The following is a 19,292-nucleotide window of genomic DNA, read 5'->3' as shown; positions in this document are numbered from 1 at the left end:
CACAGGGCCAGCCCCCTCCTGATGCTTTTTACCTTGATCTATATTTTCTTTTTTCCATAGTACTATCTCCCATGCTAGAAATGTAAGTAGAGACCTTTATTTTATTCAGTGATATCCCGAGAGCCTAGAAGAGTGCTTGGCATATACATGCACTCAATAAATATATTTTTTAACGAATGAATGAAGCAGACATGGCTTGCTGATGAGAAAGGGGAATGGAGAAAGAGGATGACCTTTCAGTTTTGGCCCAAGGAACTGGATGAAAGGTGGTGTGATTTCTTGATGTGGGGAAACCTGGAAGAGATGCAGGCTTGAAGAATATAAACAACAACTTAGTTCTGTATTTATTAATTTGAGATATTTATTAGAGATCTCAGAGAGGATGTCCAATAAGCAGTTGGATTTGTGAGCCTGGAGCTTAGTGCAGAAGTTGGGGCCAGCAAGAGACATTTGGGGATCTTCATGAGTTATAGATGGTATTTAAAGTCATGAGACATAGGTAATAAGTCTAGATAAAGAACAGTGTCAAAGAATGAGCCCCAAGGCACTTCAGCATTTAGACTTTAGGAGGAGAAGTGGGGAAAGGAGGGAAGAGAGAGCAGCCACTGAGTTGGAAAAGAAACCTGGAGAGACGAATGTCCATGAAGAGAACAAAGGAAGGAGGGAGTGACCGTCTGTATCAAACGCTGATGGGAAAGTGAGTAGGATAAGGACAGAGAACTAGCCCCAATATGATGACCTTGGCAAGAGTGGATTCAGGCAATGGTGGTGGGGACAAAAACATGATTGTAGTGGTTTAAGGAGAGAATGGGAGCTGACAGTGCTATGAGAACACCTTCCTCCCATACCTATCAAGGGATAGAGTTAGAAGTGAACCCAAATCTTGATTGTGGTGGTGGTTTAATGGATGTATATATGTAAAACTTATCAAAGTGTACACTTTGCAGTTTATTGCCTGTCAATTTATTGTTTGTGCAGTTTATTGCCTGTCAATTTATTGTTTGTGCAGTTTATTGTATATCAACTATATCTGAGTAAAGCTGTCGCTAAAAAAAAAAAAGTCAACCCAAGCTCGTGATTTCTGTTTGTTAGGCTGGAGTTCCTCGTTTACAACTTTACACTTCGGGATTTTGTGACACATCTCAACACTAGACCGACAAGGACTTTTTCTGAGTCGAAGGACTGCCCCTTTCTGCTCTTAACCAGACGTCAAGGACTGGTAGAAAGTAGCATCCACTTAAAAAAAAAAAGATGCCTCCACTCTTTCGCACTAGTTGGAAATTATTATGATCAGTCCTTAGTCATGCGGCGTCGCGAAGTCACCGTGTCGGGCTTCCCGGACCGTCATAAATACTTTGCTGACTCGAGGGCAGCTGTCTGGCGCCGGCCCCGCCCCATCACTGCAGGCCACGCCCCCGAGATGACGGCGCGGCGAGCACGTGCGCCGCCCGGGGGGCGGGGTTGGTCTCGCCGGCGTGGAGAGCCCGCCCCGTTCGGGCCCCACGCTACCGGAAGCGGAAATAGCACCGGCGCCGCCAGAGTAGCAGTAACTGCTGCCGCGATGCCGAAGGGGCCGAAGCAACAGCCTCCGGAGCCCGAGTGGATCGGGGACGGAGAGAGCACGAGCCCCGCAGGTGAGGCTGGGAGGTAGGGAGGGAACGAGAGAGGGAGGAGAAGAAGCGAGGGAAGAGTGCGCGGGTCTTAGCAGAGGGTCACGGGGCGCGAGACTGACCGGGCCGTGCGGGGGATACTGCGCATGCGTACACTGGGGCCGGGAAGAGTTTGCCCGGGCAGGAGGGGTTGGGCGTGCGGGCGAGAGAAAAGGTGTCGGGGTATCGCGCACGAACTTCTGTGGTACTCGGCAAGAGACGGGGAAGAAAGAGCATGTGGTACCGAGGGAGAGATGGGGAGAAATGGGAGAGCCCTCTTTTCTTCTTTTTTGGACATCTTCACCACCACACTAGATTCCACATCCCGCAGGACTATGTAAGGCGGGCCTCGATCTTCCACCCCGCCCCCTGCGCGCGCGTGCACGCTTACACACGCCTTGTGAGCCCGTGATCCCACCTGCTTCTCAAGAGAGTGTGACTCCTTCATGGGCTCTTTCATAAGACGCATCTGACTCAACTGGAGCAAGAGTGTAGATGCTGGCTGTTGGAATGGGGCTTAAGGTTTATTTAAAAGTAGCGAATTTCTGTTGAGCACCTGTTTTTTTTAACTAAGCACTGTATATACTATGCTTTGGGGAGAGGAGGAAAAAAATGTAAAGACACCCTCCCAGGCTTGAAGGCCCTTCAAAGGGGAGGTAAAATGGACACAAATAATTACAGTAGGTATACAGTGACTAATTTTATAAGCGTTTATTGGATGCTTAATGTATACTTGGTACTGTGCAGAGGACTTGGGAATGTAGTGATAAAAGATAAACCTTGCCCTGAAGGGGAACTAGTCTGGCAGAGGGGACAGAGCATTAATCAGACAGTGGTTGACAGTGTGATGGATGTACCTAAGAATGCTATGGGACTCGAGAAGAGAGGAGATGCATCTACTCAGACAGGTAGGGTAGGAGTGTCAGCAAAGCCTCCCAGGAATATGGTATAGCTGAGTTTATTCTCAAAGGATCAGTATGAGTTAGCAAGGGAAAGAGCATTCCAAGCAGAGGAAGAAGTTTATGCAAAGGTGGAGATGTAGGTGAGCCTGGCTGGTTCCCAGTTTTGAGTGACTAGTGTGATGGTGTTGGAAAGATGTAGAGGAGACAGATAATGAAAGGCTTTATATGCTGTTCCAAGGAGTTTAATCCTAAGATGTTAAGAAGGAGGACCCATAAGGAATGATAGGATCAGCTCACGCTGACAACACTGAGCAGTGGAGAATGACTTGAATGAATTGGTCAAGATTGGAGGCAAGGAGAGCATTTAGGAGGCTCTGGCAATAATCCAGGTGAGAAGTGGTAGGAGAGTGAGCCAAGGCAGTGAAGCCTAACAAGTTACTGAGGAAGTGACATTGACCAGAACTGGGAACTGACTAAATGAAAGAAGAATTAAGGATGACATTCACTTAAGTACCTCAATGGGTAGTGGACTTAATTGAAAGCAATAATGGGCTGTAGGGTGAGGAGTGGGAAGAGATAAGGTCAGCTTTTGAATGCTGAGTTGGAGATTTCTGGGGAATTTCTAAGAGGAGATGGCAAGGATAGAGCTTGTTTAGTGCCTGGAGAGAGCTCTAGACTAGAAGTAAAGACACGGGTGAGGGGCCGGCCCCTTGGCTTAGCGGTTAAGTGCACGCGCTCTTAAGTGCACGCGCTCCGCTGCTGGCCGCCCAGGTTCAGTCCTGGGCGTGCACCTATGCACTGCTTGTCTGGCCATGCTGAGGCAGCGTCCCACATACAGCAACGAGAAGGATGTGCAGCTATGACATACAACTATCTACTGGGCCCTTGGGGAGAAAAAGCGGGGGGGGGAAGACACGGGTGAGTGTAGTTGAAGTGTTGGTTGTGGAGGAGTCCCCTAGAGAGTGTATGCAGATTGAAGCGAAAAGAGGGCATAAGATGGGAACCCAAAAGAACCTCAACAGTTAAGTGAAGTAAGGTGGGGAAGGAGGCTGAGGAGATGAAACTGAGAAAGGTGAGCTGCCAGAGAAACTGGAGGCAAACCAGGAGTAGCAGGATTCCTGAAGTTAAGTAACGACAGGAGAGGAGAATTAAAAGGATGGTAGATAGCATGGAATGTTGCAGAAAAGTCAAGCAAAATTAGGACTAAAACAATACTTTGGGGGTTGAGCAACTAAGGAGACAGTGGCAACTTCGGCGAAAGTAGTATTCGTTAGGAGATGGTCCCCAAATCAGACTGCAGCGTGTTTAAAAAGGAATGGGAGGTGAGAAAGTGGAGCTAGTGTGGACTATGCTTTTGAGACTCGGTGAAGATAAGGATAGAAAACAGTAATTGGGGGAGGAGATGGTAAGGTGAAGGGAAGTGTTTTATTTGGCTTTGAGCTTAGGAGCAGCTTAAGTGATGTACTGAAGGGGAGGGGCTGTTAGAGGAGGAGAGATGGAAGATACAGCAGAGCTTCAGCCAAACACAGCCTTTTCCTCTTCCTCGGTGATCATACTTTCTCACAATTGGACGTGTGCACAGGATTTTCCTCTCCTTAGGGTCAGAAAGATCAGAGTGATATTTAAAGGAAGGAGAGATGGTATGGTTTTGTTAGTCCTTGGGGACAAATTAGTATCTGGGATGAGTCACTCCTCAGTGTTGTCAAGGTGAGCTGATCATGTCATTCCTTCTTATGTACTGCAATGAGTTGTCCTTAATGTCCTTAGGATTAGACTCCTTGGAATAGCATATAAAGGCTTTCATTGTTTCTCCTGCATGTCTTTTCAGCTCCATCACACTGATCACCCAATACTGAGATCAGATTTTGAAATGTGTTTTGGATGGAGGACACAGATTAAGCAATGACAGACATAAGCATGCTTGGGGCTTAATCAAGGAGCTGCAAGAAGCCAGTGTCCAGAACATAGGTGTGGGTAGGGAAACAGATATAGCAGAAAAGTTAGTATAGAGCCCTTTTAGTCTGTGAATTTAGTCCCTAAATTATAGGGATTGTCCTTTGTTAATGTCTGGTTTTGGGCATAGTAGATGCTCGGTAAAACTTTACTGAATAAATGATTACTGTGGACTACGTGGAATTATGGTCTGAGAATGCTTAATGTGGTAGATAGTAGAAAGCCATTGATTCTTTTTATTCTTTTTGGTGAGGAAGATTAGCCCTGAGCTAACATCCGTGCCCATCTTCCTCTACTTTATATATGGGACACCTGCCACAGCATGGCTTGATAAGTGGTGCATAGGTCCACACCGCGGATCCGAACCTGCGAACCTCAGGTCGTCAAAGTGGAGCACGCGAACTTAACCACTATGCCACCGGGCCAGCCCCACCGTTGATTTTTTTTTTTTTTTGAAAAAAGCTAGATGATTACAGGAGTGCTTTTGGATAGAATTGGGTAGCAGTGAATGGCATGATTTGGAAGGGAATGTAATGGGTAGGCCTGGACATGAAGACAAATCATGAGGCTGCTGATTGCCTCCCAGTCTGATGGGGGGAGGGAGAGAGGGAGTTAGACGTAGACCCCTGTTTTCAGGGACAGAGGGATGGACAGAAGGGAGGAGCTGGGATTTGTTAACTCAGTAAACTTACTGACTTCCCACTTCGCTCCCTGGGAACACAAACTAAGCAGTCTCTCAGGTGGTTCTCTAGGATGAAAGACTGGTGCACAGACAGTTAAGTATAACATGGTGTGATTTATGCTAGAATGTTGTGCAAGCAGAGCAGGTGGGGCACAGACCCATATGGCCGTTTACTTATCTTCACATGGCCTGCAGGTCTTACAAACAGCATATCCCAACAAAGTCATATCTTTGTCCTACCTTTCCCCCCATGGGCAGCAGGGGTAGGGAGAGGAGACTTTCTCTTCCAGTATATCTTGGGTTAATATATGGTACGAGTAGCCCAACTAATTTTGCCAGCTAACAACATAGGAGTCATCTCTGAATACTCTTTCTTACTTCCCACTTCTACCTTCACCCTGTGAATTCTGCTTCTCTCCCTCCCACTGCCATCCTAGACCAAGCCGCCATTGGCTTCTCTGTCTTGTGGGACAGTGCCAATGTCTAGGGAGTGATACTGAGCTAGAAAAATAGTAAAATAGGGTGGAGGTCACTAAGAGCTTTGCAGGGGAGGTCAGGCTGCTTTGGAATTTGTAGATAAGCATTCACAATGTCTGCTTAACCTTCTAGACAAAGTGGTGAAGAAAGGGAAGAAGGACAAGAAGACCAAAAAGACGGTGAGGAAATGAGGGTTGAGGATGAGAAATGAGTGGGGGCGTTTCCAAGCAAACTATGGCCATGTGAAGGAGGTGGGGTCCGAGGGAGGAGAAAAGATCATGTCAGGAGGGGAAGCAAGGCGAGGGTGGGAGGGAGGGTCAGTGGGCCTGTGTGTGGCAGAGAAGGGCTTGGTTGGTCTCTGAGGCATGTTTACCTATATCTTAACTTCCTGTATAGTTCTTCGAAGAGCTGGCAGTAGAAGATAAACAGGCTGGGGAAGAAGAGAAAGTGCTCAAGGAGAAGGAGCAGCAGCAGCAGCAGCAGCAACAGCAGGTACAAGTGTCAGGGGGACCACCATGTTGGGAGGTGTCTTGGGTCCACCTGCCCGTCTGCCGCCCACATTGGTTGACTCAGCTGATGGGGAACTCTCTGTGGGGCAGAGATTCGGCGGGGACCTGGGCTTCATTCTTTCACTCTATTTTGCTTCCAGCAGCAAAAAAAGAAACGAGACACCCGAAAAGGCCGACGGAAGAAGGATGTGGATGATGATGGAGAAGAGAAAGAGCTCATGGAGCGTCTTAAGAAGCTCTCAGTGCCGGCCAGTGATGAGGAGGATGAAGGTGAGTGACGTGAGGGAAGTGGGTACCTGGTGTCCCTGAGTCATGAAGAGTGAAGTGCCTCGTTCCTTGATCTTTGAGTTGGATTAGATAGGAAAGCCAGACCTTGTAATTCTCTTTCCCACCTCGTCTTCTCCCCTTGTCATTTCAGTACCGGCCCCGATACCCCGAGGAGGGAAGAAGACCAAGGTAAGCCATCGGTGTGGTAAACACAGACCCCAGGAGGACAGCCTTGACCATCCCACTGACTTCTCTGGCCCTTTTGTTCTCTAGGGTGGTAATGTTTTTGCAGCCCTGATTCAGGATCAGAGTGAAGAGGAGGAGGAGGAAGAAAAGCATCCTCCTAAGCCTGCTAAGCCAGAGAAGAATCGGATCAATAAGGTGAAAGTGGTGGCTCTGCTGGTCGCTCCCACCCCATGTAGCACCTTCTGGCCATAGTGTGTAATTCCTGGCTTGTTCTCCTGCTTTTAAACTAGCTCTTCTAGGTCTGTCTTGCTTATACTGTCACAGTCAGCTTTTAAAAATACTGTTGTCATCACTCTGAAATTGACAGTAATTCTGTTGCTTTCAAACTCAGAATCTAAAACAAAGGCCTTCAAGTCTTTGCTCTTCCGCTTGGACCCCTCTGCGTTGTTATTGGGACTCTTACGTGTACCTTTCAGATCAGCCTGATCTTATTTGGCATCTAGTTTGACTGTGTCTGTGTTGAAGCCTTTGTTCTTTATGCCGTGTCTTCCCTCTTCCCTAGAACACCTTGTCCAAGCCTGCAGCCATGACCTCTTCTCAAGATTTGCCCTCTTGAGGAAGCCCTCCACTAGCTAGTACCACCTCACCCACGTTGCTCACTTGCCTGACTCACAGTCCCTTAGCTTTGCTAATATTCTGTAATGATCTCCTCACCATCTAGCCTCAAGCTGGAGGCTAGGGTTTTCCTAGGGTCCTATTTTCTTCTTGGCAGCACTTAGTATAGTTAACTTATAGTCCTAGACTCCTTAGAAAGGCTTGTTTTTTGTGTGTGTGAGGAAGATCAGCCCTGAGCTAACATCCATGCCAATCTTCCTCCCTTTTTGCTGAGGAAGACTGGCCCTGAGCTAACATCTGTGCCCAACTTCCTCCACTTTATGTGGGACGCCGCCACAGCATGGCCTGACAAGCGGTGCATCGGTGCGTGCTCAGGATCCGAACCTGGGCCGCCAGCAGTGGAGTGTGCGCACTTAACCGCTACGCCTTGGGGCCAGCCCCTAGAAAGCCTTGTTAAGCAACAAGGTAGCAAATTAATTTGTGTGTGTGTCTCTCCTCCAGGCTGTATCTGAGGAACAACAGCCAGGGCTCAAGAGTAAGAAGGGAAAGGAAGAGAAGTCAAAGGGGAAGGCCAAGGTGAGGGAGAAGTGGCAGGAGGAGGTGCTGGATCTCAGGAATTCAAGCATTTCATCACACCTGCTGTCTTTTCCCTCTCAGCCTCAGAATAAATTTGCAGCTCTAGACAATGAAGAGGAGGATGAAGAAGAAGAAATAACAAAAGAAAAGGAGCCACCCAAACAAGGGAAGGAGAAGGCCAAGAAGGCAGAGCAGGTGTGTATTTTGATGTTGGGGGAAGGTGGGCTGAGGGATTGGGGCTCTGTGGCCTAATTCAGCTGGGGGGGTGGGTGAGGAGGTGGGCAGGATCTGGGGGTGTTATTACTATTCAGAGCAGGAGTTGGCAAACTTCTATAAAGGACCACATAGTAAATATTTTTGGCTTTGTGGGCTGCATACAATCTCTGATACACATTCTTCTTTTTGTTTTTAACAACTCTTTGAAAATATGAAAACCATTCTTAGCTCATGGTCCATGTAAAAACAGGTGGTGTCAGGTCAGATTTGGCCCACGGGCCAGAGTTTGCAACCCCTAATCCAGAGAGGAAAGGATCATGGCATTAGCCTCGGATGATCTGGGTTCTGGCTCTGCCACTCAAGGGCTGTGTGACCTTGAGTACATCTTTCCACTTCCTTGGGTCTCAGTTATCTCCTCTGTATGATGTAAGGGAGTCTAGTGATCTCTTAAGTTCCCCTGTATCTTTGGTAGCTTTTAATTCTGTGGTTCTGCTGGATTTCTCATTGGCTGTGCGTTAGGGCTTCTGGACCTTTTCTTTGCATGTTAAGGTATAAGCCACAGAAACTCAATTTTGATGCATGAGGAAAAGAACCTGTTGCATTTATTCTACCCTCAGTTGTATTGTATTTGTACTTAGATTTATAGGTACATATACTATATTGTACTATATATAGGTGCAATACATATATTGTTATTTTTCACATATACTCACACCATCTGTCTTGTACCATTCCTGGTGGCAGAAATGGATAAAGGACTGCAGGGAGACCAGGGATAGGTGTGAGAGTGAGAGCGGATCCACCAAGATACTTCAGGACTCTGGGTGGAGAAGCAAAGAGCTGCCTGTGGAACTGGGGTAGATGACATGAAATCTGAGTTCTAGAAGGGGTCGTTCGTTTTTTTTTTTACCATCCCCTGCTTCTCACAGGGTTCTGAGGAAGAAGCAGAAGAGGAGGATGAAGAAGGGGAGTCTAAGGCCGATGATCCCTATGCTCACCTTAGCAAAAAGGAGAAGAAAAAGCTGAAGAAACAGGTAAGACATTGGGTCCTTAGTGGTCAGAGGTAGGAGAATTTGATTTTTTTTTTTTTTAATGCTTCAGCTGGGGGACATGTGAATTGGGGAATAAGAAGTAGAGCTTTGGGTGCTACTTAAAGTAAAGCAGTTAGAGTAAGGAAAGAATTTTGTTCTGTGAGCCTTGTTTCCATGTCTGATGACATGGCGTTGTGTTGTAACAGGAAACTGGCAGACAGTGGCTTGAATGTGATTTTTCCTTCCTTCTCAGATGGAGTATGAACGCCAGGTGGCTTCATTAAAAGCAGCCAATGCTGCTGAAAATGACTTCTCCGTGTCACAAGCAGAAGTGTCCTCCCGGCAAGCCATGTTAGAAAATGCATCTGATATCAAGGTAAGGTGTGAGGGGGCCCTGCCCAAGGAAGTGCCAGTTCTGTCACGTGTCCCTGAGTGGCCATGGCAACCAAGGGAGGTGGGGCATGAGTGGCTTAGACCACTGGGAAGAAAGCTTGGAGGTGTTTTCCACACCTTGAGTTCTGGTGAGTTCCACACCTTGAGAAGATAGAAGAACCAGTAGAAGTAGAGGAGTCCACCTTTGGAGGGAAGAAAGGTGTGGGATAGGCTGGACTGGCTTTAAGATTTGGGAGACTCTCATCAGAGGCTGTGGAGGCAGTTGATGGGGAAGGGACCAGTGTGGTGAGGGGAAGGTGTTATGCTGTAGGTACTGGTTTGTCCGAGGCTCCTCTGTGGGGAGAAAGCTGCATCTGCTGGCTGAAGGGGAGAATTCTCATGTACTCCTTCCTTCCCTCTGCCACTCCTTCCCTTCTGACTACAGCTGGAGAAGTTCAGCATCTCGGCCCATGGCAAGGAGTTATTTGTCAACGCAGACCTGTACATTGTAGCCGGCCGCCGCTATGGACTAGTGGGACCCAATGGGTGAGGAGAGGAGGGGCTGGAAAGAAAAGAAGGGATTTCTGTGGTGGTCTGGTCCTAATAGCTCTCATTCCCCAGCAAGGGCAAGACCACTCTCCTCAAGCACATTGCCAACCGAGCCCTGAGCATCCCCCCCAACATCGATGTGTTGCTGTGTGAGCAGGGTGAGGCCAGTGGTGGAAAGGGGCTTGGTGGGAAAGTGAAACTGATGGCTTGAGGGGTGGGCAGTTGGAATAGAAGAGCCAACCAAGAATAGAAGGAATTGTAGTCGTGGAGTTGGAAGGGTTATGGAAGGATACTGGGGACTGGGAAATGGATGCTAAAGAAAGAGGGAGAGTAAATGAGGGACTTGCACAGATTTTACTTGGAACAAGTAGAAAGACCTAGGCAGGGTCAGGCAAACCAGAAATGGAGCTGAAGGGAAGAGGGAGTGGAGCCTTGGCCCTTGGGGCGACCTGCCTCTTGTCCCCTTGTCCCCCAGAGGTGGTAGCGGATGAGACACCAGCAGTGCAGGCCGTTCTTCGAGCCGACACCAAGCGATTGAAGCTGCTGGAAGAGGAGCGACGGCTTCAGGGACAGCTGGAGCAGGGGGATGATACAGCTGCCGAGAGGCTAGAGAAGGTAGAGGAGATGGCGCAGGGGACACGAGCTAAGACTTAAGGGTTCTGGGCCCTTCGGACGTGTGTCCTCTTCTCCCTCCTCCCAGGTGTATGAGGAATTGCGGGCTACCGGGGCGGCAGCTGCAGAGGCCAAAGCACGGCGGATCCTGGCTGGTTTGGGTTTCGACCCTGAAATGCAGAATCGGCCCACACAGAAGTTTTCAGGGGGCTGGCGCATGCGTGTCTCCTTGGCCAGGTGGGCTACCCACCTCACTACCCTCCCTTTCAGCTTCAACCCATCCGGACCCTTTCCTTTCTCCCCATTCTTCCAAGGCCCAATAGGGAGGTTCAAGGCTAATTTTTCTTCCCTCACCATCTGTGTTGTCAGACTCAAGGTCTTTTCTCCATTTTTCTGCCTACCTGGTGGTCTGTTACCCATGTCTTCTGCACAGGAACTTCTCTAAGGAGAGGTTGGGAAGGAGTGTTCATGGTCTTAGGTACCACCTACCAGAGCTTCTCGGGGGTTCTCTGAGCAAGGATCTGCCTTCCCCTGACCCTACACTCTGCTGCCCCACCCTCTAGGGCGCTGTTCATGGAGCCCACGCTGCTGATGTTGGATGAACCCACTAACCACTTGGACCTCAATGCTGTCATCTGGCTCAATAAGTGAGTTGCCCTTGCTTACAGTCTTTGCATCATTGGTTCCTGTTCTGCCCTTGTTTCCTCTAGCTGTTCTCCCCTCTGCCCTTGACAGTTCTCGGTCCAGCCCTCCCTTTTTCCCTCCCTGCTCCTGTTTTCTGTCTGCTTCCCCTCACTTAACCTTAAGTTGACTGTTGTGACATTTCCATGCTCTTCTCTAAAACCCAGCTACCTCCAGGGCTGGCGGAAGACGTTGCTCATCGTCTCCCATGACCAGGGCTTCCTGGATGACGTCTGCACTGATATCATCCATCTCGACGCCCAGCGGCTCCATTACTATAGGGGCAATTACAGTAAGTAGGATCATTTGTGGATAGAGGGAAGCGATGGGGCCTTGAGAAGAGACTTGGGAGAGAGCGCCCATAGGGATATGGGGATGAGCTAAATCCTTTCAGAATTCTCCATGGTGTTGCCCACCCTCATCTTCCCCAGTCCTGGTTGCCCTTCTGGGGAGAGGGGCAACCATTGATGCCCATCCCCCTCTTCTGTCCCAGTGACTTTCAAGAAGATGTACCAGCAGAAGCAGAAAGAACTGCTAAAGCAGTATGAGAAGCAAGAAAAAAAGCTAAAGGAACTAAAGGCAGGTGGCAAGTCCACCAAGCAGGCGGTGAGCACCTTGGGGTCTTCCTGGGCTGGAGGGCTCTCCTCTCAGGAGAATGGAGAAAGGGGGCGATTCTGGGACACCGACCTACATTTCCAGGACTGCTGTGAAGGGTGCGAGTGTCTCCCTTTCCCCTTCCTCTCCAGGAAAAGCAAACAAAGGAAGCCCTGACTCGAAAGCAGCAGAAATGCCGACGGAAAAACCAGGATGAGGAGTCGCAGGAGGCCCCCGAGCTCCTGAAGCGCCCCAAGGAGTACACTGTGCGCTTCACTTTCCCCGACCCCCCGCCGCTCAGCCCTCCTGTGCTGGGTCTGCACGGTGAGCGCCTGCAGCCTGACTGGCAGGGGGCGGAAGTGTGTGTACCCAAGTCCTCTGCCCAGCATGGGACCCATTCCTTGTCCCCAGGGCCAGCTTTGGAGGAACATTCGAGGGGACCTTCAGGGTGACTCTAAAAAGAAAATAAATTGCTTCTTTCTTGGCTTTCAGGTGTGACGTTTGGCTATGAGGGGCAGAAACCACTCTTTAAAAATCTGGATTTTGGCATCGACATGGACTCAAGGAGTGAGTTGGTGTCGGGTGGCTCAGGAAGTGGAGCGGGAGCCCCAGGGAGTTTCTGGGGGCCTCTTTGACCACCTGCCTTCCTTCTTGCAGTCTGCATCGTGGGCCCTAATGGTGTGGGGAAGAGCACTCTGCTGCTGCTGCTCACGGGCAAGCTGACGCCGGTGAGTCCTGGAGCCAGGGAGGGAGAGAGGACTGTGACGGGAGAACGTGGAAGTGTGAAAGTGAAGCTGTTCGCCAGGGCCTAGAATCAGGGAGCCCCGCCTGTGGTGGAGAGTTAAATCCAGAACTCGTAGATGCTTCATTTCCCTGAGAGTTGCTGTAGGGGAGAACCGTTTACATCAGTTCAGGGAGGAGAGCCAGGAGAATGGGGGCGAGCTGGGGGCGTCCCCCCACATGTGTGTTTTGGTTATATAAGAAACATACATCCATCATAGAATGATTGGAAATTGCATAAGCCAGAGAAAAATCTAGAGATAACCACTATTAATTTTTGGCAGATCGCTTTCTCCTTTTTTCCTTTGCAAATGTGTGTAGAATTTTTTTTAACAAAAATAGGCTTATCATATGAATTGTTTTGTAGCCAACTTTTTCCAGATAATATACATTAAGCATTTTTTCATGCCAGTAGTTACATGTGGACAATTTATTTATACGGATCTACCATAATTTATTTGATATCAGTCATTTAGATTATTTCTGACTTTTCACTAAAGGAAAATACTATGGTAAATATTGTATAGCTTTCTGAATGTACAAGCTATTGTACAGCTTCATAAATGTGAAGATTTGAGAAAAATCTTAGCTTTTCCGTAAGATAAATTTCCTAGAGTTGCTTTTAGGACTTTTGCAATAAATCGCTGTATCGTGCTTTAGAAAGGCTGTAGCCATCTGTACTCCCTCCAGGAAAGTGTGGCGAGGACCCATTTCCTCACCCCACAGAGAAGAGCTTTAGAAAGGTGTTCTTAGATCCTCCCCTACACTCTCTTCTAACTCCCATCTGAGGTGGAACCCTGGAAGCAGGCGTGTGGGTCTTGCTGGATGGGAAGGGGCTATTCTTTGTTTGTGGTCAGTCCCCTGGTTCTGAGTCTGTGCTTTTGGTATCCCCTCCGTGATGCTCCTCTCTTACTCCCCTTTTGCCGCATCCTCTTCTCATTTCCTGTGTGTGCCTTTGTCACATTAGGGAGAGCATCCATGTTCCCTTTCTCGCGCTAACTTGTTTCCAGCCCACATCTGGTCTTTGTCTCCCATTCAGAAAGTTGGGGTGCAGAGCTGAGTACAGAGCTGCAGCACTTTCCCCCTTTCCCTTATCTTCCCACTGCTTTTTCCTTGCAGACTCGTGGGGAAATGAGAAAGAACCACCGGTTGGTAAGTTGGCTTTGGGAACTGGGGAATAAGAGTCAGATAGAGGAAGTACGACTTTCACTGACCACCTGCCTCTTCTCTCGGGCAGAAAATTGGCTTCTTCAACCAGCAGTATGCAGAGCAGCTGCGCATGGAGGAAACGCCCACTGAGTACCTGCAGCGGGGCTTCAACCTGCCCTACCAGGATGCCCGGAAGTGCCTGGGCCGCTTTGGCCTTGAGAGTCACGCCCACACCATCCAAATCTGCAAACTCTCTGGTACCACTCTAGCGGGCTGGGGAAGGTGTCCTCCTCCTCAGTTAATGCTCACACCTACTAATTGTACTAGAGGCAGAAAGGAAGAGGAACCAGGACTTGGGGGACCTCAGTCCACACACAGACGCACATTGATGTTTACCTTCAGAAATGGAAGGCAGTAAAGTGTGATGGACCTCCTTTTCCTTTGCTCCAGGTGGGCAGAAAGCCCGAGTTGTGTTTGCAGAGCTGGCCTGTCGGGAGCCAGATGTCCTCATCTTGGTGAGTGAGCTGGACTGCGGGAGAGGGTAAGAGTGGCAGTGATTTTGACAGGTAGCCATAATGCTCAGTCATGGAATGCCTGCTCCTCCATAGGACGAGCCTACCAATAACTTGGACATTGAGTCTATCGATGCTCTGGGGGAGGCCATCAACGAATACAAGGGTGGTAAGTTAGCTCGGGGAGTGCCCTCCTCCTTTCCTCAGGGACCCTAGTGTCCTTCGGCTAGGGCTCCCTTCCTCCAGGTCTGACTCCTCATCTCCTCCTTTTTCCTTGCCCCCTGTTCTCGCCATCTTTCTTCAAAGCTGTGATCGTTGTCAGCCACGATGCCCGACTCATCACAGAAACCAACTGCCAGCTGTGGGTGGTGGAAGAGCAGAGCGTCAGCCAGATCGATGGGGACTTTGAGGACTACAAGCGGGAGGTGTTGGAGGCCCTGGGTGAAGTCATGGTCAGCCGACCCCGAGAGTGAGCTTTCCTTCCTGGAAGTCTCCCGAAAGACCAGCTTGTGTGGCCTGGAAGTCCCCTGTTGTCACCCTCTCTTCACTTGGAGGCCTGCCTCTGGTGTGCAGCTGACCCAGCAACTACTCAGGCACATGGAGGCGGAATGTGGTCTTGATGTGACTGGGATACCACTTTGCTTCCTTTTCTCTGAAAGACTTGTCTGTTCCGCTTTTCTTCAGATAACTGAGCTGGCCTTATCCTTGACATCTCTCTATACAAACAGAGGTGACCTTCATTAGTGTGGGGTTCCATCCAGCCAAGTTTATGTGGCCGGTTGTCTCAAGACTCATCACTTAGAAGCCTGCCTCTGGTGCACCTTAAAGCTTCGGGCCCAGCTGGTCTTTGAGTGGTGCTGTTCTTCTCTGGTGGATTTAATGCTGACTTACTGATACAAACAGCTGTTGCAGCTCAGAGCTGGAGGAGAGTTCTGAGCCCAGCCCAGGATTTGGTGCCTGCAGCCTCTCGTCTGGTTGGGGACTTGGGGGCAGGAAAGGAATGCTGCTCAACTTGAATCTCCCTTTACAAGGGGAAGAAATAAAGGAAAGGAGTTGCTGCCACCCTGTCACTGTTTGGAGATGCATGGGAGCTGGAACTGTTCTCAGTCTTGATTTGCTTATTCAGCGTTCTGTCAGCATTTAGTATCCTCTTCTCCCCACTAATGCAGATGGATCTAACTTTCAGTCTTAACTGCACTTTAGACGGCTGGCTGTTTGGGGAGCCTCCCCCCACCCAACCCTTCAGACAAGGAGAAGGGAAAGTGATTCACCTCTTCTAACACTCGAGTCTCTTGCTGTCCATGCTCTGCCCTGTGGTCAGAGACCAGAGTACTGATCCTCTCAAAAGTTACTAAATCAGCCAACATGCACAGTATGTGGGTATACGAGAAGGGAAAAGTCAGGGTCTGTCTTCATGAATAGTCTAGTTAGAGGAGACTTAGAAAATAAGAGGGGCCGGCCTTGTGGTGTAGTGAAGTTCACATGCTCCACTTTGGCAGCCTGAGGTTTGCAGGTTTGAATTCCGGGCGTGGACCTACACACCACTCATCAAGCCATGCTGTGGTGGCGTCCCACATACAAAAATAGAGGAAGATGGGCACAGATGTTAGCTCAGTGCCAATCTTCCTCACCAAAAAAAAAGGAAGACATGAGCACACAGTGTGATATGACTGCCACATGTGGGTTACTCTCGATTTTAAGTTGCCACATGTTCATAGAAGGGGGAGATTATCCAGGACTTGATTATTTGGCAGAATCACTTGAGGGTGGACCTTGAAAAATAAGGATTTGAATAATGAGGGAATAGGAGTCATTTTTGGAACCTAGGAAAAGGGCAGATCTAAAGCCTGGAAGGAAGAAAAAACTATTTGGGCGTTAATGAGAGATCATGGCTGGTGTGGCCACTTTTCTTATTAGAGTTAGATTGGAGAGGTGGGTTTGGAAAGTAAAATACAAGTGGCGAGTGGTTAGTGTGATTTTAGGAAGTGATGAGCAAGGGGGACTATAGAAACTTACAGGGTGGACCCTGTAACTTTTGTTGTGGGCATGAGGTGATAAATCCTGAACTAGGGTACAAGAGAGAGGGATGGAAAGGAAAGGACTGATGGGAAGAGCTAGGTGTGGGAGTTGGAGAGAAAGAAGAGAATGATCAGATGTATCCAGTTCCAGGGGGAACACCAGGAGCTGTTTGGTTAAGACTTACTGAGTTTGGACAACTATTCTTGGGAAAATATTTTCTGGCCAAGAGAATACTGGACCTCAAGTACAAGGTTTATAGTGGAAGTGAAGGTTTGGTGTGGAGAGAGTTGCAGAGGCGCTGTTAGGGGACATCTCCAAATTAGAGATTAAGGAACTCCCCCTTAATGAAATTTTAGGGGAAAAAAATGAGTCTTCTGCCAAGCACCTGAGTAAGATGTTAAATGTAAAGTAATTTTACGAATTCCATGAAGCAGATCTATCAGAATGGGGAGCCAGGCTTCAAGTCCACCTACTAATGGTGTGACCTTGGACAAGCTACTTAGCCTCTTGGTACCTGTTTCCTCCTCTGTAAATGAAGGTGATAAAAAGGACTTACCTTAATAACAAGGTTATTAAGGGGTTAGATATGTAAGTAATTCATAAAGTGCTGTAAATTTTTTTTGTTCCGGGGCCGGCCCGGTGGCGCAAGCGGTTAAGTGCACGCACTCCGCTGCGGCGGCCTGGGGTTCGCTGGTTCAGATCCCGGGCGCGCACCGACGTACCGCTTGCCATGCCATGCTGTGGCGGCGTCCCATATAAAGTGGAGGAAGATGGGCACAGATGTTAGCCCAGGGCCAGTCTTCCTCAGCAAAAAAAAAAAAAAAAAGGATTGGCAGATGTTAGCTCAGGGCTGATCTTCCTCACAAAAAAAAAAAAATGAAAAAAAAATTTTTTTGTTCCATGCATTGTATTACACTCTACACTTGACACTTAAAAATTTTCACTTCACTAGATGAGATAGTACATAAAATATATAGGAATGTTACTGATAAAATAAATACCAAAATTTTGCATTTCAAGTTTTTAATCACTAATTTCATTATGGATACCTCAGATTCTCCAAAATAACATCCATCCATGGGCACAAATTTCATTTCTTCCCTCAATATACATACTGTGTAGTGGAATTAATAATAATGCACATAAATATGGGCAAAAGAATGCCCCTCCTCTAAAAAAGAGCAGCATAGAAATGGAGTGCAAAACGGAAAAAAAAAAGTAACACATTTACGTGGTACAGTATATGAGTAACCCAAAGCCTGCAAAATGGAATTTCATTAACAGAATTTTTATTCATAAGCAACTTATTACTTACGAATCATGCACTAATGTGGTACATAATGAGCACCATAGAAACGTTTTTAAAAAGTAGTGATTCTTCTCCACACTTCCTAACAAGGAAACTTAAAGACTTAGAGAACACTAATCTGCCCATGGTCACCCAGCCTGTAGAGGGCTGTTCCTAGGATGATGGCCCTTGTGTATCTGATTCCAGTGTCGGGCATTCTCCCTAATCTATAGAATGTGGACAAGATACCCAAAAGATGAGTCCTAGAGGGGCATGATAGGACTGTTTTATGAACACACGAGACATCTTAGGGAAGATGGTCAGCACTACAATGGAAAGAATGAAAACCAGGAAAGGGCCCTGTGGCCATACAGGACTCAAAGGAGGCCCGGGAATGTAAGAAGTTGTGTGGCCAGTGCTGAATGCAACAACTGAGATACTTGCACTAGCTGTTCTAGGGCAGTGGTTCTCAGTGTCCTTGACCAGCAGCGTCAGCGTCACCTGGGAGTTCGTTAGGTGCCAGGAGAGAAAGGGTGGGGGGTCACCTTTAGATTGAGTGATTAGGGAAGACTTCTTGGAGAAAGTAACATTAAAGCTAACGCCTGAAGGTGAAGAAGGTACCATCCAGATGAGGGGGAAAGAAGAGCCTTCTGGGAAGGGACCAGAATGTGCAGAAGCGCAGAAGCTAGAGAGAGCGACGTGGTCAAGGAACATGGCTTGAGCTTAAGAGCTTGAGCAAGGGCTAGAATGCACAGGGCCTTATAAGCCTGTGGGATGGGGAGTTGGGATATGATCCTAACAGCAACGAGAGGCCATTGGTGGTATTTATGCAGGAGTGTACATTGATCTGGTTTTCATTTTTACAAACTTACTCCAGCTACTGGGTGAAGGATAGTGGGTCAGGGGAGACAGACAGGAGATGCCAGGAGAAGAGTTGGATGTTACCATGGAACAGAGATAACCATTCCTCCTCGAAGAACAGAAGGAAGACAGTGTAGACTTGGATGTTTGCAGGTGTAGAGAAGGGGGAATGGTCCTCACATTGGATGGGGCTCTTTCTCAGGAGTTTTGGTGCCAGAGTCAGGAAGTTTGCCAAGCAGCGGTAACGTTGAGTCAGTGCTAATAGTTTGTACTGGGCCAAGATGATAGGATTTCTTGATTTTTCAACGTTACGTTTACTGCCTGGGAGCAGGAATGGGAGAAATAGAATAATGATTCAGAATTGGAGAATGAACTGGTGTGCCTGGGGAAGGGTTGACAGAGAACGTCTCAAGTTGAAAGGGGATTTTGGGGGGAAAAAAGAAGCAGAAAGGAAGAAGAGACCAGTTGGAAACGGGGGAGAGAAGTGCCTGCAGGGCTTGGTGAAGAAACAAAACTGGGTCACTGGGCCTGGTGGAGTGGAGGAGATGCTCAGCCTCTCCCTCCCTGCCAAAAAAAAAAGAAAATCTTCTCTTTAAGTAACAGGTTACTTTGAATTTTCATAGAGAATTAGAAAGAAAAATGGTTGAATTCATTTTTAAATTAAAATAGAAAAACCTTTCAGTTCTCTGTAAGGGTTCCTGTGGCCTGTTGCAGGAGACAGAGGGAAGGTGAGAAGCAGGCAGTAGATGGAACCAGAAGGAAAGCAACACAAGTTAAAGAATGACCGCTAGGTTGTGCCATTGGTCTGTTTT

At 48.2% G+C, this 19,292-nt stretch overlaps 1 protein-coding gene across 2 annotated transcripts; it reads left to right on the top strand.

Annotated features, from left to right (window-relative positions):
- The first annotated feature begins 1,527 nt into the window (after positions 1-1,527).
- On the top strand, positions 1,528-15,374 carry ABCF1 (ATP binding cassette subfamily F member 1). Of its 2 annotated transcripts, none has more exons than XM_058554898.1 (25): positions 1,528-1,634; positions 5,796-5,842; positions 6,060-6,155; positions 6,316-6,442; positions 6,591-6,628; positions 6,713-6,820; positions 7,742-7,816; positions 7,898-8,011; positions 8,962-9,066; positions 9,317-9,439; positions 9,881-9,981; positions 10,057-10,142; positions 10,460-10,599; positions 10,685-10,833; positions 11,160-11,243; positions 11,445-11,569; positions 11,771-11,883; positions 12,024-12,195; positions 12,364-12,438; positions 12,529-12,599; positions 13,771-13,803; positions 13,889-14,057; positions 14,251-14,315; positions 14,409-14,481; positions 14,619-15,374. In XM_058554898.1, exons 1-25 carry the CDS (start codon positions 1,562-1,564, stop codon positions 14,783-14,785), a joined length of 2,529 nt encoding a protein of 842 aa, XP_058410881.1. In that variant the 5' UTR covers positions 1,528-1,561; the 3' UTR covers positions 14,786-15,374. The 2 variants fall into 2 exon arrangements, with proteins under 2 accessions (XP_058410881.1, XP_058410880.1); XM_058554897.1 differs by having other exon boundaries at positions 6,313-6,442.
- Positions 15,375-19,292: the final 3,918 nt, after the last annotated feature.

Source organism: Diceros bicornis, chromosome 14 (genome assembly GCF_020826845.1).
Source record: "Diceros bicornis minor isolate mBicDic1 chromosome 14, mDicBic1.mat.cur, whole genome shotgun sequence".
Classification (NCBI taxonomy): domain Eukaryota; kingdom Metazoa; phylum Chordata; class Mammalia; order Perissodactyla; family Rhinocerotidae; genus Diceros; species Diceros bicornis.
This window is presented reverse-complemented; position numbering and strand designations above follow the sequence as displayed.